Source organism: Siphateles boraxobius, unplaced genomic scaffold (genome assembly GCF_051911475.1).
Source record: "Siphateles boraxobius isolate OS27281-9 unplaced genomic scaffold, OSU_SipBor_1 65, whole genome shotgun sequence".
Lineage (NCBI taxonomy): Eukaryota > Metazoa > Chordata > Actinopteri > Cypriniformes > Leuciscidae > Siphateles > Siphateles boraxobius.
The window spans coordinates 10,502,094-10,527,101 of NW_027509192.1; the positions used below are offsets into that span (position 1 = coordinate 10,502,094).

The window sequence follows — 25,008 nt, forward strand, 5'->3', positions numbered from 1 at the left end:
TTATTATTACAGTGTTTTTAATGAATATGTTGAGCGAATGATTCAGTGCATCATATATTCATACCACACAAAAATAAATGTAGCCTATTTGACAATTTATTCTGGCAGAAAGGGCCACTGAACAGTGAACAAATCTTTTTGGTGACCGAATTTAAAGATGCGATGAAATAGAAGTAGCGACAGATCTTTTTTTCTGTATTGTGATGTATCTGAGTGTAACAGATTATCCCAAAAAAAGGGACAAGTTCGCATCGGCTATTGATTAGATTTTTTTTGAGATGTGGGAGTTACGCTGCGTTCACACCATGTCATAATTACCGTAAATAAAGCTCCATATGCTTTCGAATCACTCTCGCTGTAGTTTGATGTCATACACCGATCGGTCTGCACACAGCGCGGCTTCAAGTCGAACACGCTTTAAATCTGCAGTGGTCAGGTGGTACAGCAGCCACATGCTACAAGATTATTATTATTATTATAAGAAAATTACGAGTTTACACGTTGTGATTATTTATTTCTTATTTGGTAGCTGATCCAAACCAGACAGTTATTGAAGTGTAGGCTATAGAACAGACTCAATGACTGCTGAGTAGAACTGACTCAGCAGCTTCTGTGGCAGGTTGAACTTCCTCAGCTTTTTCACTATGAAGTTCCTGTGGCAGGTCGACCTTCTTCAGCTGGCTAGCTGAGTCAATGTGAGTGTCCTACTTCAGGTCCTTAAAAATGGTTGTGCAGGAACCTGATTGACTCCACTGCTTCCAGTGCTGTTCATGATGGTGAATGGGGGGAGAGCATGGAGGTTGCTCCTGAAGTCCACTATCATCTCCACTGTTTTGAGTGTGTTCAGCTCCAGGTTGTTGTGACTGCACCAGAAAATCAGTTGTTTAACCTCCTGTATGTAAGCAGACTTTCAATAGCTGCTGCCAATCTGTCAGAAAGCTGGTGACCCACTGACAGATTGGGGTGGGCAGCATGGAGAGCTGGGCCAGATGATAATAATAATATGAAAAATTGCATGAATAAAAATACGAACAGATAACATGGATATTATCGAAATAATAACAAATATTTGGACATTTAATACTTATATATAGGGTAAGTTCAAATGCTAGTTATACATAACATAACTAGTGAGATAGTTCATGCTGGTTATAACCATAACATGGCAATAAAGAAGAGAGAAAAAGAGGGACCAGTTTAATCCCTTCAGTTATTTATTTTTCTTTAATATGGGTTCTATTATGTAGTTCAGATTCAGATTGTATTCGTTTTGAATGTTGTTTCTATACATTAAAAAGTTGTAATTTCAAATGCAAATGTTCAATAGTATTCTTTTTTCATAACAAATCAATGCATTTTTAAAGAAATTGTGAAACATTGTGAGTATGATTTCATTTAATAATTTAATTGTTTTCACACCTATCATAGTCAAAATCATAGTTAAAACATTTGCAAGTGACAGATTTCCTTAGATTCTAGAGAGCATTTGATTGGACAGAAAATCTGATGAGAAGCTGAAGTGCAGAGAATCAAAATCCTTGATGTATATTGGCGGAACTGAGAGCCTATTGAATGCTTCTAAATGCGAATTTTGTCATTGTTTTATAGAGTAGACTATCTTATAGATAACAGTAAAGCTAACATAAATCTAAAAGCCAAAAAACGTAAATTTTGATTTTATGGGGACTTTAACTCTAAGTTACTACAATTACTGAATTTCTCCCCGTCTTTATGACGTATTACGTACGTACGTACGTGCGTGCGTGTGGGCGGGCCGGCGTAAACGTGGTTGTGTTGCTGCGGCGGGAATTTTCAAACGCTCAACCAAGACCAGAGGATTCTACCGTTCGGCGTCCGGTTTTTACATTAGAACCTTCCCGTAGAAACATTGACTAAACGCTTACCAGTTAAATGTGTCGACCCGTCGACAGAAAGTGGGGTAGATAGATGGAAGCGCACTATGGGCGTACACTAGCGCGTAATGTTGTGTCAGACTTCCTGTTGTTACAGTTTAGCGACCTCCACTCACATTATACATATTCAACATCGTTTAAAAGAGAATATTGACGGCTTTTGAGACTTGGCGATCAGAAAACACACATGGATCACTGCAGTGGGGGGCAAGAGGAGAGGAAACCTCATGCAACCGGCACATGCTTTGGTCAGGTGTGTCTTTTTAGGGGACAGTCTTTAACACTTTGTTATGGTCATGTGAAGACCTACACACTACACCTACAAGTGTGGCACACTTCATAATATATTATAAAAATATTTCCGGAGTTTAGAATGCATTTGTAACTTGATGTTTGTTGTAGTATGCATACACTGCAGAGGAGTACCAGGCAGTCCAGAATGCTCTGCGGCAGAAACTCGGGCCTGAATATATCAGCTCCAGACAGGCTGGAGGAGGACAAAAGGTCGGAATTAATGTGCTTCTTGTACACTTATCAATATTTAGCCTTGCATATTTAATATATAGTTGATGATCTTGCTGTTTTCCAGATTTTTTGACATTTGCCTTGATTTCGCAGGTGTGCTATATCGAAGGTCACAAAGTTATAAGCCTTGCCAATGAAATGTTTGGATATAATGGATGGTCGCACTCAATATCTCAGCAAAATGTCGGTAAGGACACCCTCACATTTGCACTGATGTGTTTTGTCATCAAGACGGGCACAGATTCTCAAATTTATGCTGCATTTAAATCAGGTTGATGCTTGTTTTTGAAAGGGGGTGTGGTCAATCTTGTGTTACAGATTTTGTAGACCTTATCAATGGGAAGTTTTATGTTGGAGTCAGCGCCTTTGTGAAGGTCCAATTGAAGGTAAGCACTCTGATGGGATAAAGCAGCATTGTGAGGAGCATGCATGTACCATTCTGTTTCTTCTATGTCTTTTCCATAGGATGGCTCGTTCCATGAGGATGTAGGTTATGGGGTGAGCGAAGGCCTCAAATCCAAAGCTCTGTCACTGGAAAAAGCAAGAAAAGAAGCCGTCACAGATGGACTGAAACGAGCACTCAAGTAATTATTTCTGCCTTTATATATATATATATATACTTGATTCTGAGCAGTCATTTGTGGCATTCTGTGGTCAATATTTTTAATCAAAATAGTACTTTTATTCAGCAAGGATTTATTCAAAATGGATCAAAAGTGACAGCAAAGGCATTTATAATATTATAAAACATTTCTATTTCAAATAAATGCTGTTCTTTTGAACTTTCTATTCATTAGTGAATCCTGAAAAAAATGTATCACGGTGTTAAAAAAAATATTAAGCGGCACAACTGTTTTCGACATAAATGATAATAAATATTTCTTGATAATCAAATCAGCATATTATAATGATTTCTGAAGGATCACGTGACACTGAATACTGGAGTAATATTGCTGAAAATCCAGCAATTTTTTAATATAATGTATATCTAGCCTGATAAAATGATTTGAACTCGTTTCATGTCCATAAATGTATTTATTTGATAAGAAGCTATATAATAAGTAGGAGAATATATTTAAATAGGTGATATAAAACCCCTTCCACTTCTCAACAGGCTCCCGATCACCCTGTCCAGATTTATTATTATTATATAATTTACTGGCTGACTGTCCAGCACACCTTACACAATTTTATTTTACCATAAGGTGTTTTGGAAACGCGCTTGGAAACTGTATTCTGAATAAGGAGTATCTCATAGCCATCAATAAAATACCAAAGCAGGTAAGAAGTCATCTTAAACATTTGCCAAATTTGTGACTCATTTCACTTAATGCATGTACCTGAAATACGTTGTATTTCCTGTCATCGCAGCCACCTCCTCCTTTAGACCCGGACAAAACCAAACGCTGTGATGGCGAGCCGTCCGTGGAGAAGGCCAGGTTCGACAGCCTGGCCCGAGCCAACAGCAGGGAATTTATCAAACCGGCGGAACCAGCCAATATCCCTTTTGAGCGAATGGGAAGTCGCCCTGTACGAGGAGGGCATGAGAGCGGCACCGGATCCAGGACTTCATTGACAAACACGACAGCACATTCTGGCAACATATCAGCTCACCAGGATTCTGAAAACAGGGCCAACATCTCAAGGTGAATTTATTTGGTGCTAACTTCGACTACAACACTAGCCATCTGCGCTTGTGATAAATCTGCTACTCTCATGTTGTTAGGTCAGCAGCTGACACGGCTGACCTGTCCTCGTCTGATCCTGCACTGGACTCCAAGCAGCAGAGGAAGCTGAGACAGCAGCAGCTGCAGCTAAAGTTCAGACAGGAAATGGAGGCAAAGAAGTTGCTACAGGAACAGAAAAGCAAGCCATCAAACGCTTGCACGGAAGCGGCGCTGCAGTCTGAGCAAGGTGTGATGGAAAATTTAAGGGTTCATGTTTTAGCCATGAGTATAAAACATTTAAGCCTTTCACCTGCAGGAGTGTCAGGTGTGTAGCGTTGTCCATCAGTGGGTTTATCGTTTTAGGACAGGCTGTAGGTCCTGTTAACCACAGTACACCAAACGGACACCTGACCACCACTAAACAGGAGGAGTATCTGGCTGGTAAGGAATATTTTCAAGAAAAAGTGTCATTGGTAACATATCTTAAAATATATGTAATAAAGATGTTTCAACATTTACATTATTGCAGTTTCACTGGTCTGAAAAAAACAAAGATTTATTCTTACAACCTGTTCTTGTGTATTAAAACCATTTGGCTGACTTTATATTTTAGGAAGGGGTAATTTGTAAGATATTCATATTTGGGGGTTCTTGGCTTCACACAATTTGAAAACCCTGCTTTGAAGCAATATTAAACAAAAAAAAAAGTAAAACATCTTTGAAGCTTAAACTACCAATCCTCCATTTTGACTCAAGCATGGCCAGTATATCCATTTAATTTTCTTTATTATTCCTTTATATTTAAAGTTTTTTTAAGGGGTTTAAAATTACAGAATTTTTTTTTTCTTCATTTAATAGATCTCACTATTCTAAAGAAAAACTCAAGGTTTTAATACAGGAACAAGGCTGTTCGATTATAAAATATATAAAAATGTCTCACTTCTCAGATGACCCAGAATTATGGAACTTCACCCTGGATGGCATTGATATTCTTGAAGATCCTGCAGCAGGCTCCACAGAACCTCCTCGTCCCACCACGCCGAGCCAACACAAGATGATGACACGCAGCAAGACCCCGCAGAGAGCCCAGTACTTGAGACCACCGGCTCAACCTCAGGGGCATGTTGTTCCTCAAGGCCAGGGAGGATATGGCCAATTCAGGTCCTCTGAGATGAGAACTACAGCAGGAGCAGGTACAATCTGACACATGTTCACTTAATAAATAAATGCTCATTGACAAAAACTTTGTAGAAGGCAAGTATATGCATGCCCAGTTCTGGTTTTTGCCTCTTCACTCATGCAAACATCACATGTCCCAATTAATATAAATAGCCAGGGACTTAACACTCTCAGAGCTGGCAGTGTGTGGCCCACAATTCTTGAACCAGCCTGTGCTTGCTTGTTGACTTTGCCTGTTCATTAAGAGAAAATTACTTTAGCTTCTTTTAATTATGGCTATATGGTAATTATTTAATTATGGTAATGATGTTGTCATTTTTAATGAAGGTGGACAACAGAGCCCATACAGACACGGCCAGATGATGAAGAAACGAAAACTGGAGCCACAATGAATTTGACTATTTTTCTTTTAGAAAATCTTGTTTTTATTTAGATTTGTTTTTTTTAACTAATTTGTGAATATGAAAAACTAATAAATGTTTGTCACGTGGTCTGTTTTTGACTGATAAACCTAATTTGTAAAATATGAAAACATAAGCAGGACAGTTTTAAGCTGATTTTTGGAGAATAAAAGTCTGTGGAAAGCATTGAAACCGTATTTCCACGTTATTTTACTGTTGGTAGCTGACAACAGGGAATAAACTACTGAAAACCACCTTCTTAAAAAAAAAAAAAAAAGCACAATGTAGTAGGAGGAGAAAAAGTCCAAAATGTTTTATTAAGCATTTGAATATATACATTTTTTTTTTTACAAGACTGATACATAAAACCATACATATTCACCAAAAGGACCCTGGATGAAACGAATTGACAGAAAACTTAAGCAGCAGCAATTTTTGAACCCACAAATTTAATGCTGTTTTCATTTGTGAGATGTGGAGTGTGAAAACATGCAGTTTTCAGAATTTCAGTTATGTGACAGGAGTGTGTGATAGTGAAACTGAGGAAATGCCACTAATCACAGGCTCTAAATGTGGTTCGGGTCAATTACAGAGTATTTCGATCTGTGCAGTCAAGTATCAAAAGTAACAAATAACCCTCCCCTCTCGGTTAAACCTTAAACGGCGCGTATTCTGCATTGCAGTAACATTTACCTTCTCTAGAGAAGTCAAGCGGATCATTTCAGAGATGACGGGATGTCACTTCCGCAAACGATTGGCACTCAATTTGTGGTATAGAAAAAATGTTGGGTTGGGGGGTGGGGTTTGAGATATACTGTAGTTTAATACTGTACTTTTGTTGCTGCAGTCAAATGCACCATGTTAAATCTTTTCTCAACAAAATTGGTCGCCAAAAAGTTGATTTGCCCAAAATCAAGTATTTCATTGACCACATTTGCATGGGCTAGGTTGTTTGAATGACATTTTAAAGACGGGAAGACATAATCCTGTGGTTTAAGGCTAGCTTCTTTCAAAATGAAAGGAATATGTGATTGAATGAAGAAATATGCTTTCATTAATATGCATACAAGATGCTCACCCTCTCAAGGACCATCTATATCCAAACTAAAACATCTATCCACGTACATACAAAAAAGGGTGTGGGCAGTGTGTAGTGGTGACTGTCTATATAAGATACACTGTATTATTGTAAGTTCACCATAAATGATAAAAAAAAGGTCACAAATGAACAATGCTATGAAATACGTGCAAGTTCGAAGAGCTATAAAACCCTACTTTTACCTCCTTCAATTGCACATCCTCTTCCTTTTAATTCAAACTCCAACTTATGTAAATGAAAACAGAAGACTGTCTCAAATGCAGTTACATCTAACTACCTTCTTTATCCACCTTCCAACATTCTAGACTCATTTGTAGGATACGTACAGTCGCCGCCCATTGAGACTTGAGTTGGTGGTGTAGTCTTTCAATCTCTCCATCCATTCACTAACATGTCAGCATCTCTTCTGCAGGCAAACTGCAACACCATCACTGTATCTCATTGGTCACACTGCCCGGCTTAATTACAATACGGATGGGATCCATATACTATAAGGCTATATATATGATGTTTAAGACAACTTAACCCAGTTTAACCCTTTGTGCCTTTTTATCAAATGTACACATTCATCTATCAGCAGGTTAAACAGCAGGTTAGGTCCAATTTGAATAACCCGAGTCACGTTAAATGGACCTAGAAGTCTTTCCAATGTAAACTGTCAGATAAAACATGTCCACTTAAAGGACTAGGCCCGATAATCTCTACTCCATGAAGCACAGCTTCTCTCTTCATTGTACCAACCCATCAACAGCTGTTTCAGCTCGCCTGAGTGGTACGTAGATTGGTTGACCCACAGCTGTTTCCAGACTGGTGAGCTCCGGAGGGAACGAGGAAGCCCGGTTGCAGTCCTGCAGGAGAAGACAGCGGGGCCCACTGAGGCATGCTGTAGGTGGGACAGTTGTAGCCAAACTGCTGATTGCTCACACACAGTGAACCCTTCCGTCCAGTTGTGGGGTTGACGTTGGCTGGCATGTGACCACCCATGGAACAAAGCTGACCTGGTGCACTGAATTTACGTGGCAACATCTGAGGAGGGAGGAAGACAGTTTTATTATAAAACATAGTTTTGATCTTGATTAGTCAATAAAGCATGCTAAAATGCACGATATGATGTAAAACACTTGCTCATCTAACTATTCAGTTATCAGTCACATGACTGGCACAAAGACTAGAGGGCAAAACATACAGACAGAAACTGTTTCAGAACAACAGAACAGTTTCAGGCAATATTAAGACCATCTCGAAACAGAAGAAAAACTTTTGTGCATTTGTGATCCAGATACAGTACAGCACCTGCTGCAGTAGTTCAATCACTAAAAACGGTGGAACATTCTAAAATGCTTAATGTGAAAAACAGATAAAGTGCATGTATTAAAATGGTGATATTAAAAGACCAAACTCAGAATTCACATTATTGATGATGCATACTATACACAGGCGAGCAGATGAGCCCAGAATATGAACACAATGCACTAAATGAGTAAGCGTTTTATTTATAATGGTGTTCTATGGAAAAATGCTTCGTGTAAAACGGCACATTGCTTTTATGTTCTGAGTTCATCTGCTAGCCTGTACATAGTATGCATCACCAATAAGGTGTATACTGAATTGGGTCTTTTAATATCACAGTCTTAGTACATTAATACTTAGTACAAAACTTATAAAAGGTGGGGACGTTTCTATTTGGGTGTGACCTTACATGAAAATTGTGTATTTACTATTAAAGGCCAAAATATACTTCAGTTGTGACACAAATGTTTATATTTTATGCATAAAAAACAATCACTTCATATTCTGGCTACACAGACAAAACAATTTATGAGGTGACTAATCTAAATGCCTCTGATTAGCCACTGCATTTATAAGCTCAACGGAAATGTGTGATTGGTTATAATGCTCAACCCGCAGATCTATGTAATTCTGCAATCGACAATTTTCATTAATTTTCACATTTCACTTTAATCATGACAGCTGTGGTAAATTTATTTTAATTGTGCAGGGAAATATTACTTGAATTTGGGGTTAATTTTCGTTAATTTTATGGCCTTTTTGTCCCAAGCCGCCATAAATGTTTGACCCTGGTGGCTATACATGTATCCTATCTAGTGAACATTTTTCTTTTTGGAGTCTTTCTTGACCTGTGGCATCATGTTCTTGGCATCCCTGGCCCAGTTATCAACCAACTGGTGGAGGTCATCAGTGAATGTGCCCTTGCGTGGCAGATTAGTAGCTGGGGCTTGGTCCTGGTCATGGCTCTGTCTGATCTCTTCTCTTACTGGACTCGTGGTCCCTACAAGTTACAATTAATATTCACAGATTAGAAGAACTTGAGCATTTTAAGAAAAAAAAAAACATGAATTCTCCAACTAAAATGCTGAGTCATACCTTGCACATGAACATTTGAGCTTGGTACGGTTTCAGAAGTTGAAGTCTTTCCGGTGGCAGACTGATTGACTGAATTTTGACCACTTTGTACAGCTTGCTTGTTCCCTGGACAAAACCAAACAACCCTTTAAGCCATTTGTTCACAAGGCCTAAGCAGGATGTTACAGTTGGATATAAACCACTACGCTCCGATACCTTGAAAAGAACCGGTGCCACTACCACTTCTTGACCGATTCCCCTTGCCCTTAGTGGGTCTCCGCCTTCCTGACGGAATGGTCACGGTGGGAGGGACCACCACAGAAGGCGGCGTTTTGCCCAGACGTGTAAAGAGTTCCTCGATTTCCTTTTTCTGTTTATTATGTAATGCCTGGATCTCAACCATGTGTCTGCAAAAAGAAATAAAAGGGGATCACAAATTGATAACAACTAATTGCTTTTTTTCATGAGGATGACAAATTGTTTTTATTCTTTTTGGTAATTTGCTTTGGATAAAATCCTCTGCTAAATGCATAAATGTATATAAAATCACATGACACATGATTATCTTTACAGAGTCAAACATGAACAATTAAGGTCACCAAAAAAAGATCAGTGGTACCTCTCCTTGAGCTTGTTCATCTCTCCTTTAAGGCCCTCATCTTCTGGTTCAGAGTCATTGTCACTGCTGAGGTAGTGATTGGTTATGGACATGCTGGAAGCGTTCATTTTAAGCTCTTTAGCGATGTCCGGTCCCTCAGTAGAGCTTATGTAGAAGACTTTTCCTTCTGCTGGGGTCACTGAGAAGCGGCCCACTTTGATGTCAGTGCCCGAGGTCACCTGAAAGCGGCCAACTGTAGTGATAGACGAGACTGGTTCAGGGCTGACCCTGGGAGGGGTCTGAGATTTATGAATTGTGTTTTCAGGGCTAGAGAGAGATGATGGTGATGAGGAGGATGACGACGATGATGATGTTGTTGAAGGGGTGATGGAGGAAGATGAGACTACTACTGCTGGATCTGGAGCACTGCCTGGGTCTTGATCACTGGCCACAGAAACCTGAAATGTAGACCGAGGATGTGCATGAACTTGCTGTTTAAATCTTTCAGGCATTTAAATATGAACCCTACTGCACGCTGAGAAATCTATAAGGCTACCTGAAATCTGCCTAGTTTGAAAGCTTTTTCGAGTTGTGATGTCACTGGCTCTGGCTCCTCAGTGCTTGTCTGTCCATCTGGCTGATTTACAGCTGTTGAGGTCTTTAAAAGAGAATGCAAAAAAGTATAATAATGCTATAACAATGTATTAATGGGTCGATGACAAATAAGAGTGTCTACTACAGTAAAAGCATAAGCAAAATAAAAAATAAAATTGTAGTTTGAAATTACTATATATATAATATCGTAGCAAGCCTAATACATACATACACACATATATATATATATATATATATATATATATATATATATTAGTGCTGTCAAACGATTAAAATATTTAATCGCGATTAATCGCATTAATGCCATAGTTAACTCGCGATTAATCGCACATTTTTATCTATTCTAAATGTCCCTTGATTTCTATTTGTCTCATTATTTTTTCTAATTTTAATGCTCTTATCAACATGGAAAAGTGGATCAGCAGTAAGTTTGTTCTTAGCTGTGGTATCCATGTGCTTCTGTCTGAAGTCATCCATTGTAGAGCTTAGATCGGGCCCAAAAAATCAAGCCCGACCTGAGCCCGTGCGCATTGTGTCCGAGCCCGGCCCGACACATAAACTGTAATTATGAGCCCGAGCCCGATTTAAACCCGTCCATTTTTTTAATACGTGGGTCGTTATAACTGACGTTCTCAACTACTTTCTATGTTACTTTCTCCCGCCCGCAACATTTTTGTCCCGCTCCCGCCCGCAAATAGACTCTTTTTTTGTAGGCTACCTCCAAATACTTTCGCCTACGTGTCGCCACCATACACATCAGCATAAATGCTCCTGATAAATTATTTGTTATTAAAGCATTAACACACAAACCACTGTTATAACATAAAAGCAAGCAGGCTACTGAGTGCATGGTTTGGCATTACTGAATGCGCGCAAAGTGCGCTCCCTTAATAATTCCTAAAAAGCTGACATCAGTTCATCACAATCTCACACATCTGTTATTATCAATGAAGCTGACTGCACAATGCATCTTTCATAATATATACACTTTGTTTGTTATAATTTGAGGATTTGCCAGTATACAGAATTCAGCACTGAACAAAAAGTCAGTTTTGAGCGGTGAGGGGAGTCTATTTTAAATGCTTCTGATTGGCCATTGCGTTCAAGAAATCAACACATATGTCTGTGATTGGCTACATCCCTCAACGCTGCAAACATGTTATAAAAAGAAACTTTGGCCTGTAAATTGTTTCTATTTAGTTTTAGTTTTTCTTGTTGCTTTTCTGCAACATATGAATAAAAATGTATTAGTTTTTATGTTTTATTCATAGATATTTCTAGTTTGCGGGAGTCCCGCGAATCTTTTTATTCTCCCGTATCCGCACACAGAGTGAGTGCATTACCGCTCGAGCCCGCCCTCGCACACGGCCATCAAATCTAGTTCCGCGCCGCACTCTATTGCGTTGAGAGTGCACGTCTATAGATCGGCGTCTCGCGCTCGCGCCATCCACTCAAAACGTAACGTTAGCCTACTACTCTTTGGCCGGCGCGCAAGCCCAAACAAGTACGTGCGGCGTGCCTGTTGTTTTGTTTCCGGTCTAGCTATCCGGTGTGATGTTGTAGTTGTTCTAACGTTACTAGTTGTTGCAACAGCATTTGATAAAAATACAAAGTTTGCTTGGCCAAAAAGAGCGTTAATTTGCGATAAAAAAATTGACGCCGTTAAAATGTGTTTGCGTTAACGCCGTTAATAACGCGTTTAACGCACAGCACTAATATATATATATATATGTATTAGGCTTGCTACGATAGTCGGTGTTACCGGTGTTCAGAAGCAACACCTTCTACATCACTTGTCCACCAATTCATTTGTAATAGTTTTAGTAAAAAATAGCATGACTTGAATTTTTAATGTATAAGTGTCATGTCACCCAAATACTAATATAGATGCTCGATTAGCAACTTTCCCCACCTGTGGCCTTTGTGGTGTCGGATCTGCAGATGAAGTCTGGGCATGGCTTGTAGGTGTCCCAACGGAGGCAAAAGCACCAGGTGCAAAGTTCCCACTGGAACTGAGAGACAAACTGGGAGGCGTCACACTGGAGACCAAGCCAGGAGTGAGAGTGTTGGGTGGGGAGGATGTAGATGGCTCTCCAGATCCATCAGGTTGAGTGGAGGAGCTCTGAGAGGAGTCCTTGAAAAGGGAACGCAGCTTCTGGTCTAAAGCGTGAATGTCTTCAATTCCAGGTGGCTTACCCTGTACATCACTCTCACCATCTGTCCCAATTGGTTGCGTCACGGGGATAGAAGCAGGGCTGACTTGCACCTGCTGGATGGTAGCTTGAGTTTGATCCAAGCCACTGCTCTCAGCCTGCTGACCCACAATGTTTTGAGGGGGCTGGAAAGGGGTAGGACTTGACAGTCGACGTGGTTCTGGTGATTCAGTTGGAGCTGGGGAAGGGGATGTCCTTCCTGTACTGGTTTGCTGAGTGGTGGTCGATGGTGTAGGAGTGATTTCTTGAGTGGTAACTGTTATCAGATTTGCAGTGGCTGCAGGTACAGGGCTCTGGTATAATGACTGAGAAGTAGGAGGAATACAGCTCTCTGGGGCAAGACCTCCAGGTGTGGCTGGTACCACAGAAACCTGGGTTGAACCAGGGGCCAAGTTGGCTTGTTCCTGCTGAACACTCCTGGCTGATGTGGGATCAGATGCTGGAAATGAGAATACATGGATAAAATCAGTCTGAATGTTTTGAAGTATGTTTAAGCAATCTTTTTCTGCAGATGAGTAAATCAGACCTGGTGCAGAGTCTTCAAATGATGTGTTTGCAGAAGGAGTTCCAAATAAAGGTTCCCGAAGTCGTGCTTCAGGCACTGGACTAACTATGAAGCGCCGGCCTGCTGAATGTACAACCTGTGCTGCTATGCTAGGTGGCACACCTGTTAAATGTAAAATATGACAAATGATACAGGATGCAAGATGGGGGCAGATAAAATTTAACATCACTATAAAGTACACTTACCAGGCACACTGGATGTTGAAATTTCAGGTACTTGCTGGGCCAAATTATTGATCACCTGAAGTTACAAGTGTTATGGGGAGAATTTCATTTGTAGTCCACAAATTATTTCTTAAATTCATTCTTATGGTCTGAAAATCATAGTAGATACCTGAGTTTGGCTGTTTTTCAAAGCTTTTCCTTTCTGATCTGCCATCTGAATGACCTCTCGAACCTGGTCTATGAAGAACTCCCGCTCACTCTCCAAGATAAAATCACTATTGACCTGATACAAAACGAAGATAAATTACATAAAACTTAGGGAAACTATCCTGCTCCACCATTAGGGATAGAATAAATTATTTTATAAATAAATGAATTTTAAAATATTAGTTTCTTTCTGCAGCAGAAGGTATGTCCAACTCAGGGGTGTGTTCTAATCAGTAGTTATAATCCCTTTTTAAATTTCACAGACTTCACCTTCCAAAGGCAATTCACACACAAGTTTTTTCTTTTCTTTTCACTGTGCTCGTTTTCCACAGTGAACATGCAATAGATGGACATCTTTGACAGTTGTGTTCGTGTCCTGGTGTCTCATGTATGGATTACACATTTGTAAAATGCCATGTCATGTTAAAATAAGTTTTAAAACACTTGTCTTGATACATGCAGTAGGTTTTTGCCTTTGTGAAAACATTTCAAAATTCTTGTATAATGTAAAATTTATGTAAACCGCCAGTTCTGACTTAAGAGAGTGAAAACAGACGGCACAAAACATATAACATGTCATAATAAAAATCTTGCATCTATACAACCGAATACATATCAAATCGGTAATAAAAATCATTATTATTTCGAATGGAGGTATATGCCAATTCCCAGGCCAATCCACTATATTGAAAAAGGGTGAGAGTAAGAGAGAAAAGTTTACCATAATTTCAGCAATTTCTACAGGATTATCTCCATCCAAATCAAACTTGAATGTGACCATCTTCCTGTTGTGGGTTTCCAGCTGACATTCAGCGACTCTGTCACCAATATTAGAAATCTAAAAAAAAAAAACAGATAATATTTTTGTAAATTTTTGTGCTCGTAATCACACACACACACATATATATATATATATATATAACGGTGGGCCGTTATCGGCGTTAACGTGCTGCGTTAACGTGAGACTCTTATCGGGCGATAAAAAAAATATCGCCGTTAATCTATTCTCAAAGTTGGGTTGGGATCATAAAATAGCTTTTTCCAATATCGTTATATTTTCATGCAAATCGCAAAGCGCAGCAGGGTATTTTCCTGTCAGGGACACAAGGTGTATAGCCTACTTTTACATGTTACGTTGGGCGACGTTCCTCTCGGTACTTTACATGTTGTTAAATTCGTTTATTCCAAGCGCGCTGTATCTTTTTTATGGGCATGAGCGATGCTCAATTTACAAATGAATCACTCTTTTGGGTCGATTCTCTTCAAAGACTTCATCAAACAAGTTGGCAGATCTGTCTAAATCGCAAATCAGTCTGAATGATCTGTTCAGTTCCTCACGCACTGAATCGTCTGAAGCGCGTTCAATCACATTCGACACGGAGTCGTAACAGGAAGATTTAAGAACATCAAGAGCTACAGTTTAGTCTAGTGAAAGCAAATCTGCAAATGCATCATATTTTTGCCAGCGATGAAGATCTTTATTATTTGAACATCTTCGTAAACTGTCTGTGAATGAATGATTCCACAGGACGATACATTCGATTTCATTTCATTCAGGTAATACATTTTACAACCAAACAGATTATTACGGCGCGATAGCACTACTAAAAAGTATGACATTATCCGTTGGACATATACATTAATTTATAGGCTACAAAAAAAAAAAAAAAACCGCTTCAGAGCGTCGGCGCACTGGCAAAGGTTAACAGGTTAATAAGCTACCACTGTGGTAATTACCATCGGTAATGTGTGTGTATTGCGCAGGGGCATAGACACACGAATAGTTTACATTGATTGAAACTAATTTGTTTAAACAGGAGGAGGCTATTGCCGGTAAAGGCAGGTTCACATAAAATCATTATGACATATGACAGAATTTTTTGATCTAACGAGCATCTGGTTTGGCGATGCAAAAACGGACTGTAGCTACGTCGTAGCCTACAAGTAACATATTTTCGTCGTTTTTTTCTTCTTCTTCCAATTAGCCTACTATGTTAAAAAAACGATGAAAATATGTTACTTGTTCAATTAATAAACAGTTTGTTTGATGACAAATCGCTAAAGATGAAATTGGCCTCCCTTTCTGTCATTTTAATTGTGCGTTTTATTAGGGGCCAAGCCCAAAGGGAAAGGCACCTATTGTATCTGTTAGTTTTCTTATTATTATTATTCCGCAAATGGGAGTCTATGGCAGCCCTATGAACCGTAAGTAGGAAAATGATGAAATTTGGCACACTTGTTGTGATGCTAATGAATAGTAATTGGACCAATTTTTGACCCTCTAGAACCAACTCTATAGCGCCACCACCAGTTCAAAAATTCAACATTGAAATGGTTATAACTTTTGAACCCTTTGATCTAGAAAAATTAAACTTAATACACCTGAATCCACTCATTATGATGATTGCAATCAATATCGTACATTAAGACTCCGCCCATTACAGTAGTGGCTATTTTGAAAAGTACAGTATGAAGTTTTTTTGCTACTCCTCCTTCAAATTTTGTCCAAAATTGTCCAAAATTTGCTCAAATGATCTTTGGACTGAGCCACATAAAAGTACTGTTTCCGATTTTTTTTATTCATCTTTGTTCAAAAGTTATGGTGTCGCAAACTTAACGAGGTCCACCCAAAATTGGCTAAGAGGCTGTATCTCGGCCAAAATTTTATCAATCGAAACGAAAATTGGTACACTTCATCGGATGCATGTGTTGAGGTTCCATGCCAAAGTTGGGAATAGCGCCACATACGGGTCATGAGATATGAAAAATAGATGTTTTGGCCAATAACTTTTGAACAGTTTGTCAGAAAATCATAATTGTGGTATCTATGGATTCCTTGTGTCATGTCGATTCTGTGGATATCTTTCCAGGATTGGATGTACCACGTGTCCTTCATTTTGAATTTTGTCATAAATTGCAATATCTTTTAAATTATTTGACATATTAGCACAAAATTTCGTAGGGATGATCGACAAAATGTCCTGAAGGGACATGAAAATTTTGAACACAGCGCCACCTAGTGTTCCTGAGATATACGTTTTTTTGCAAAAACGCTTATAACTTTTGAAAGAATTGTTCAAATTTTTATTACTTTATTTCATTATGTTCCTTGGTTTATGCCGATTCAGACAATATCTCATTTGTCATTTTCCAACAATGTGTCTGTCCGCCATATTGGAGCGAATGTAAAACAGTTTTTTCGCTACTCCTCCTTCAAATTTTGTCCAATTTTCTCCAAACATGTGCTCAAATGATCTTCGGACTGAGCCGCATAGAAGTACTGTTCCCGATTCTTTTGTTTTACTGGAAAAAAAAAAGTTATGGTGTCGCAAACTTAACGAGGTCCACCCAAAATTGGCTAAGAGGCTGTATCTCGGCCAAACTTTGATCAATCGGAAAGAAAATTGGTACGCTTCATCAGAACCATGATCTGAGTGTCCATGCCAAAGTTGGGAACAGCGCCACCTACAGGTCATGAGATCTGGTCAAAATGGCTATTTTGGCCAATACCTTTTGAACAGTTTGTCAGAAAATCATAAATGTGGTATCAATGCATTCCTTGTGTCATGTCGAATCCGCAGATACTGATTTTTACAGATACCAAAATTTAGTATGGATCATCAACACCATGTCCTGAAGGTACATGAGAAGTTTGAACAGAGCACCACCTAGTGTTCCAGAGATATAAGTTATTTTTTTGCCAAAACGCTTATAACTTTTGAAATCATAGTTAAAAATTTGATTGCTTTGTCATTATATTTCTTGGTTTATGCACTTGAACTATGGACCTTCTGCATCTTAGCATCAACACAACTTCACAGTGGCGCAATGAGATGAGTGACAGGCTTCTGACACAGAGATAGTGGGTTTGAGCCCCATGTTGTACAACTTTAGATAATTGTGTAATTAGGGGCCAAGCCCCGAAGGGGCTGAGCCACCTATTGTATCTGTTAGTTTTCTTCTTCTTATTATTCCACAAATGGGAGTCTATGGCAGCCCTATGAACCGTAAGTAGGAAAATGATGAAATTTGGCACACTTGTAGTGATGCTAATGAATAGTAATTGGACCAATTTTTGACCCTCTAGAACCAACTCTATAGCGCCACCACCAGTTCTAAAATTCAACATTGAAATGGTTATAACTTTTGAACCCTTTGGTCTACAGACATGAAACTTAGTCTACCTGATTCCACTCATCATGCTGATCACAACCAATCCCTTATATTAAGACCCCGCCCATTACAGTAGTGGCCATTTTGAAATGTACAGTTTTCAGTTTTTTTGCTACTCCTCCTTCAAATTTTGTCCAATTTTCTCCAAACATGTGCTCAAATGATCTTCGGACTGAGCCGCATAAAAGTACTGTTCCCGATTTTTTTGTTTCACTGGGAAAAAAAAAGTTATGATGTCGCAAACTTAACGAGGTCCATCTAAAATTGGCTAAGAGGCTGTATCTCGGCCAAAGATTGATCAATTGAAACGAAAATTGGTACACTTCATCTGAAGCATGTTCTGAGGTTCCATGCCAAAGTTGGGAATAGTGCCACCTATGGGTCATGAGATATGAAAAATTGCTATTTTGGCCAATAACTTTTGAACAGTTTGTCAGAAAATCATAAGTGTGGTATCTATGGATTCCTTGCATCATGCCGAATCCGTGGATATCGATTTTGCCATGATGGGATGTACCACGTGTCCTCCATTTTGAATTTTGTAATAATTTGCTATAACTTTTTAACTATTTGACATGTCTTCACAAAATTTAATACGGATCATCAACACCATGTCCTGAAGGTACATGAGAAGTTTAAACACAGCGCCACCTAGTGTTCCAGAGATATACATTTTTTTTGAAAATATTATTCAGATTTTGATTTCTTTATGTCATTATGTTCCTTGGGTTAAGCCGATTCAGACGATATCTCATTTGTCATTTTCCAACAATGTGAATGTCCGCTATATTGAAGCAAACAGTAAACAGTTTTTTCGCTACTCCTCCTCAAATCTTGCTCAATTTTGCCCAAAGTTTGCTCAGATGATCTTTGGACGAAGCCGCATAGAAATGACTGAACAGATTTTTGATATTCACTACCGTTCCCGAGGTATTTGTCTGCAAAGTTGACTTAGCCTGTGTTTGTTGCCTTATGCTAGTTAGCTTAGCATAATAATGGGTTATCATGCTAACCAGATGCCATTCTTTCTAATGTGTCTCTTCAGCTATCAGGATAAACATAAGCTACATTAGCATTGAGCTATCTTAGCATGCTAATCTCGTTAACATGATTTTGTGTGCTTATTCTTACACTGAAGCCTCTCCTCTGCAGCTGTGTAATTTGCGTCCTCTGAGTGGCGCAAGTTGCTAAACCACGTGTCACGAATCCCGAACCATTGCGGTCGTGGGTTCGAATCCTGTGTGACTCGTGCCCAGACCGCATGAGGTACTGTGGCAGGAAAAGATGCAGAAGTTGCATCTGTTCCAGGCATTGTGCCTAAGAATGGTCTCATCTGAAGCTGTCACATACAACATGCAGTGCTTTTATGTACAATTCATTGTTCTATGCTCTTCATTTTCTTCAAAATTCTTAATTTTGACTTGATTCTCTCTTGAAACTATTGAATTTTGTAGATGCGTGTCTGCCAAGTGGCACAACAAGATGAGTGACAGACACCTGACCCATATATAGTGGGTTCGAGTCCTATGAGGGACAACTTTAAAATTGTGTATAAACTTGTCATTTATATTCCTTTATTATGCGGGTAAGAGCTGTACTAATCTTTCTTACTCTTGTATTAGAAATAATCTTGTTTTTTTACTTCATTCTGTGTTCATTCTCATCAGACCTTCTGTTCATTTTGATTTCATCCTATCTGTACTTCTGAACCTATCTGTTCTTCATGTACATTCTATTTCTGCTGTATTTGCTCTTCTGGCTCCGTATTGCGCTACAGCCCCTTCAGCGGCTTGGCCCCGTATTGCTGCTTGCAGCTATATTTTATTTATTTATTTATTTATTGAACGATATTCGACTTTTGCTCCTCTATTGTCGAATAGCATTTTTGGCAGAAATTTACATCCCTAGGCGAGGCGAACTATTCTCAAAGACTTACTTTTAGTCATTATTTGGGTAGCACACATATTCTGAATGCCTTCGGCAGAATTCAAATGAGCCATTTTAATCTAGATTAATTCCAAGATTCCAGTGAGATTAATCTAGATTTAAAAAATTAATCTATGCCCACGTCTAATATATATATATATATATATATATATATATATATATATATATATATATATATATATATATATATACACATATATATATATACATATATACACGCACTGTATATACCAATATTAAAAACAAATGTTAGATTTGGGCGTAACTTACATTCAGCAAATTGAGCTTGCCCTTAGCCATCTTTTCGTGGCGTGAGCGGCTGCGTACAGAGCGACGTTGGGCTCGTTTCATAGAGCGACCCTCGTGCCTGCCCTCGTTCCCATCGCTCAGACCAGATGCAGCATCGGAATGCCCACTGAGGGAACAAAAACATAATTGGTTCAACTCTCTAATGGAAGGTCAATATTAATACACATGAATTATTAAAAAGATGTTTCACCTTTCCGTGGAGGCTGGAACCAGAGATGTTTGAGGTTGTGTCTGCTCTACTGGCTGCGGTTGGGACACACTCAGTGGTACCTGTAATTGAGAATCAAATTTGAATTTTAGAATCAATCACCTATAACAAATGTTGTGGAAATTTTAATAGTCATTGATCCCAAACAGGTATCATAAGAGAAAGAACCTATTCAATGTATAAAAGTATATGTGTGTACGTGCTTGTGCGTGACTTTTCAGGAACATATGGGACAGGACCTCTGACCTTAGGGACAGTCAGTTTTGGCCAGTTTATTTCAGTACCAGTTTGTGTCTTTAAGTAGAAACTGAACAGCAGTAAGGACCTTATCTGAGTGGGTGAAAGGTACAGCGGGTGAGGAGGAACCTTGAAAACAGTATAAAGGCTGTCTCATATCTTCCTGTTGTGTGTCACTCTTCTGCACAGGGTAACAACTGTGTATTAGACTGCTCCTATTCTTGCAAGAATAAATACTTCTATTTTATATAATTTGACTCTGAGTGTCTCTTACGCAGTGATGTTTGTTTGAGATGAATTTTTGCCACAACAGATTGGTGTCAGAATAGTGGGATTCCTTGGAAGTGCCTTCTGGACCTGAGAGTGGACGGTGTTTGGCCACCTGGACTGAGCAGTTCCAGCTCTACCTCGTAAATTTCAGAGAGAGGGGCCGACCGCTATCAGGGCCAGGAGAAACTCCACTGGAATCAATTGAAAGAACCCGGTGGCAACAGAAGCATCTCTGGTAAGAGACAGTTAAATTTATTTTCTTTTGGGTAAGTTAATTAAATTCAGTTTAATTGGGAAGAAGAGTGAAATTGAACCATATTGGCTGAAGGCTGTTTCTGTGGTACGTAATCTGAGATTAATTGAGATCTATATAGATCAAGAAATTTCAAACAGATACGAGGGAAAATGATCTGAGATTAATTGAGGTCTGTAACAGAACAAGAAATTTCAAGCAGATAAATAATCTGGGATTAAGTGAGAACTGTAACAGATCAAGAGATTTCAAACAGATAGGTACCCTGAAAATTAGTTGTTCCACGACGGAGCAAATTGTTTTTAGGTACTGAGGCTAATTAGGGGGAACCAGAACAGTTTTTGGTAAACCTTAATTAGGAGGGCACTAATAGTGCAACCCGACCGATTTGGGTTAAAAGAAAGAATCGGGTCTGTTGGGGACGCCTAAACAGATTAGAGAAAACGCGCGTTGAAGAGAAATCCACAGGGAACAGAAAACAGCCAGTATGGGAAAATCTCAGAGTAAGCATGCCAAATTTGATACACCGGTTTTCTGTAGAACTAGGAAAGTATGGGGGGAAATGTATGTTTTAGATATTGAAGTAGGAAGAAGCAATAAGGCTGTCTGTGTGAAATAGAGGGAACTGTAAGTGAGACTTGGTGGAAGAGGGAAGTGAAAAAACAAAAAGGTGGTGTGTGAGAGATATGTGTGTGGGGATTGTTAGCAAACAATCATGTACTGGTTAGATAATGAAGGAACTGGCATGTAGAGAAAAGAAAGAATTAGCATGTAGAACAGAGGATGCAGAAGGAACTGACATGTAGGGAAAGATTGAGAAGGAATATAGTAGAAAACTATATGTGATGAAAATAAAATGTCTGACAGAATTTATGGAAGTCAAATTAACTGTATGAAAAATGAGTTTCAGAATAAAAATAAGGCATTGAGTATGATTGACAGGGATTAACATGATATGAAGAATGTTTTAAGCAGAATGGGGAACAATTCTAGATTTTGATAAAATAATGATTGAAATGATGATATATCTGCTTTATTTTATTAATGTTAAGAAAATAAGGGTATTGAAGCAAGTAGCTATAATGGTTGTCTGTGTAATTTACGGACTGAGTAATATAATCTGTTTTGGAGAAACAGTAGAGATAAGACTGAGACAATAATGATAATATTAAGTTGAATCTGCAGACTGACCATGTGATGGAAGGGAAAAGGCTTCAAACCAGTTGTAATGAAAATAATGATGTACAAATTGTTACACTTTATGAAGAGTAACTGAACAGTCCGGGAAAATAAATAAATAAATAAATAGTGAGACAGAAGAGAGCAAATGCTGTAAACAGCTCTGCTCTGAAGATCTCATTTTGAAGAGATTTGCAGATGATGTTTTGTAAAAGATAAGCTGGGATAACAGCAACAGTACATTTGTAATTAGTGTTGTTGATGATAATACCAAATTAGTAAGGTAAAGACAGAAAACAAATTCGAATATTTTGAGCATTCTCTGTGCTGCTCATGAAATTATGTTCTGCCAATAATAATGATGAAGAGTATGAGTTGGCTATTGTGATTGAATCCGCCATTGGTGGATGGTCAAAGGAATACAGAGAACTGCTTATCAGTGGGTCTGTTTACATTCCTGAATGGGACACACACTGCTTCAAGGGTGTGCAGTTAAGTTGAAGCCCTTTGGAAGCTCACAGTGATCAAACTGCAAGGTGTCTGATGCTGTAGTTGAGGCTGACACACGAACCAACCAGATGACAGAGAGTGTCTTGATTGTGGTCAGCAGGACCATTTAACACGTGACACATTTCTGATAATAATGTGGGGTTGAAAATAGATCAGTGTTTAAATGACGACAGTGACAATTTTTGGTCTGAGAAATAAGAGATAAAAAAAACAAGGTCAAAAGATTGAAGTCTTAAAGTGAATCCTTTTGTGACTCCAACAAATGTGAGTTGCAAAATATGTAAAGGTAATATAGAGAGACAGATCTCAAAGATGATTTATAATAAATGCACAAGATGCAGAGAAGCCTTGTCAAAATTAGTGTGAATCCTAATTGGAGATTGATAAACTCCAAGAGAAAACTTAAGTCAAATATTAAACTATGGTTGAGAACTTGACAATTAAAATTGAGATTGAGAAATGTGAAACGTTAGTGAGAACTAGAATAATTATTTTTATGTAAGAACAAATAAGCAGAAGCAGTAGGCTACTGAATTAACAGTTGCTAAATGTAAAATGTGTTGAAAGGCATCTGAGTAAACAAACAGCTTGAAAAGTTGACCATGAAAGAACTAGAAGCTGATGTTTTGCTTCCAAAAGATAAGTCTGCTATTGGCTGTAATGAAACAGTTCGCTTATCTAAATCTGATGTGTGCTGTGGCTGAAACAGCCAGTGCGACAGAGACTCAATCTGAGTGGAAATTTGTAATGTCTAAATTCCCTGAGGTGGGCAAAAGACAAATATAAATAATATGTTTATTTGAAACACATGTAATTTCTGGCAAAGATGCCTTAAGCTGGGCTAGAGTTAAAATATGGTAGATAAAGTCTGATGTTAAAAGTTTTATGAAAATGCAGTGTACCAGTCCTGAATGCCTCAGAGTCTCTCTCTGATTCAATGTCAGCTAAAAGCTGTTATCTGAGCCTGTGTCATAAGTAAAGCACAGTGTTTAAGTTGAAAATCATAGACATGGAGAGGTTAAAAGAAATCATTGCCGTTCAGAGGGCAATTTGTATTTGTAAATGGATTTAAGTAAAACTGAATGACTTTAAAGAAGTCTTTAAAATAATAATACAGACCTTAAACGATAGAGGTGACATTTTGATTAGCGTATTTTAGGACCAGTAACAACTTTGTCTCATTTAGTCTCCACCATTCAGGACCGATGGCTCCGGCTACAGATGAAGTACACTGAATGTACGGTTGTGATCTAAATTCACTGAGTATAATCTAAGCAGCTAGGTTTCTGCTTTTAAGATAGTTAATGGATTTAAGTGATTAAATACTGTTGTTATTGACCTGTCTCCCTGTGTGAACACTATTAGGCAATCCGAATGGCCCTGGTGACTCTTGAACGTGCCTTTCCTAAGCTCCAGAAAACAGCTGAGGTCTGTTGAAGAGAACTGATTGTGTGATTGGAAAGAGCGGTCACCAGTGGGCACGAGTGACCATCTCGATGACGGGTAAGACCTTCTTTGGCCAGACAGGAGGCAACCTAAGCCAGAGTGGATCACGTAAAGTCATTGGGCATCTCCTGAATGGAGGTGTGTTATGTGAGACAGGTATGAGGGTTGAGCAGGAGCTGTGAGGCCAGCAGCGTACTTATGCCGTTAAGGGGAGATGACGCGGTGACGAGTCACGGCATGTCTCCCCAATAAAGCAAAGCTCCTCTATATATACCACTCGCCAGAAGAAACCGCATTAGTTGTATGGCTTGTTTTTTTATTGTGACAAGCGTCTGCAAATATGCCAGGGGAAAACACCCTGATGGAGATTATAGATAAAGGGCTAACAGGAGTGGGCTTTCAAGAGCCAGCTGAGGCCATGAAGTGATTCCCATTAGTTGTTGTGGAGACAGTAGCAAAACTTTTTATGTACTGGTTTGCCTTATGGGCAAGGAAAATCATAGTGTTGATTTTGAACTAATAGGTCTATGACATAGTTTTAACTCTTGAAGGTCGTTAGACATGGTGGTGGCTAAAGATGAAGACAGCTTTTGATTTAAGGAAAGTCTGGATGACAAAGGTGAATGGTCAAAGGTTATTGTAATGAATACAAATTTTGTCTAAGTTACAGCCTTAGGAGGCTGGTGGAAAAATTATTTGTTATAGCGAGAGAGACTGCCTGAGTTGGAGGAAGGGATGGTAACTGTGTCTGTCTTTCTGTTATCTGCCTGCTAGAGCAAGCTGAAGCAAAATAATGATAATGAAACAAAACAACCCAGCTGACTTGTCTAAAAATCAAATGAATAATGAACAGACGTGCTTTGAAAGTGGTTAAGATACCATGTAAAATTAGGTTGAAGCTACAGGAAAATGGGAAGTTTAAAATCTTATTTAAAATTTAAATCTTTTAGCAATAATATAAAGAAA

General features: G+C 38.8%; 2 protein-coding genes across 3 annotated transcripts in view; one reads left to right on the forward strand and one right to left on the reverse strand.

Moving 5' to 3' along the window:
- Positions 1-1,574: 1,574 nt before the first annotated feature.
- rad52 (RAD52 homolog, DNA repair protein) lies at positions 1,575-5,877 on the forward strand. The gene is made up of 11 exons (XM_077210881.1): positions 1,575-2,166; positions 2,316-2,417; positions 2,532-2,625; positions 2,757-2,824; positions 2,904-3,022; positions 3,644-3,719; positions 3,810-4,084; positions 4,165-4,352; positions 4,469-4,546; positions 5,053-5,298; positions 5,612-5,877. The coding sequence occupies exons 1-11, from the start codon at positions 2,101-2,103 to the stop codon at positions 5,674-5,676; spliced, it is 1,377 nt and encodes a 458-aa protein (XP_077066996.1). The 5' UTR covers positions 1,575-2,100; the 3' UTR covers positions 5,677-5,877.
- A 96-nt stretch (positions 5,878-5,973) lies between these two features.
- wnk1a (WNK lysine deficient protein kinase 1a) overlaps positions 5,974-25,008 on the reverse strand; it is a 44,093-nt gene continuing 25,058 nt past the window's right edge. For both annotated transcript variants that reach the window (XM_077210876.1, XM_077210875.1), the window contains 13 exons: positions 20,130-20,209; positions 19,901-20,045; positions 14,232-14,348; positions 13,473-13,586; positions 13,325-13,379; positions 13,101-13,241; positions 12,274-13,013; positions 10,303-10,404; positions 9,768-10,204; positions 9,365-9,555; positions 9,170-9,274; positions 8,923-9,074; positions 5,974-7,810 (listed from right to left, as the gene is read on the reverse strand). In XM_077210876.1, coding sequence (XP_077066991.1) covers positions 7,541-7,810; positions 8,923-9,074; positions 9,170-9,274; positions 9,365-9,555; positions 9,768-10,204; positions 10,303-10,404; positions 12,274-13,013; positions 13,101-13,241; positions 13,325-13,379; positions 13,473-13,586; positions 14,232-14,348; positions 19,901-20,045; positions 20,130-20,209 — 2,649 coding nt within the window. In that variant the 3' untranslated portion in view covers positions 5,974-7,540. The remainder of the gene's footprint in view (positions 7,811-8,922; positions 9,075-9,169; positions 9,275-9,364; positions 9,556-9,767; positions 10,205-10,302; positions 10,405-12,273; positions 13,014-13,100; positions 13,242-13,324; positions 13,380-13,472; positions 13,587-14,231; positions 14,349-19,900; positions 20,046-20,129; positions 20,210-25,008) is intronic.

What these genes read in the sequence shown, in the direction of transcription:
- rad52 (XM_077210881.1), top strand. Translation starts at nt 2,101, where the DNA reads ATGGATCACTGCAGTGGGGGGCAAGAGGAGAGGAAACCTCATGCAACC. An exon ending in AATATCTCAGCAAAATGTCG is followed by an intron (nt 2,626 to 2,756) that starts GTAAGGACACCC and finishes CTTGTGTTACAG; the next exon opens with ATTTTGTAGACCTTATCAAT. An exon ending in GGCGCTGCAGTCTGAGCAAG is followed by an intron (nt 4,353 to 4,468) that starts GTGTGATGGAAA and finishes TTATCGTTTTAG; the next exon opens with GACAGGCTGTAGGTCCTGTT.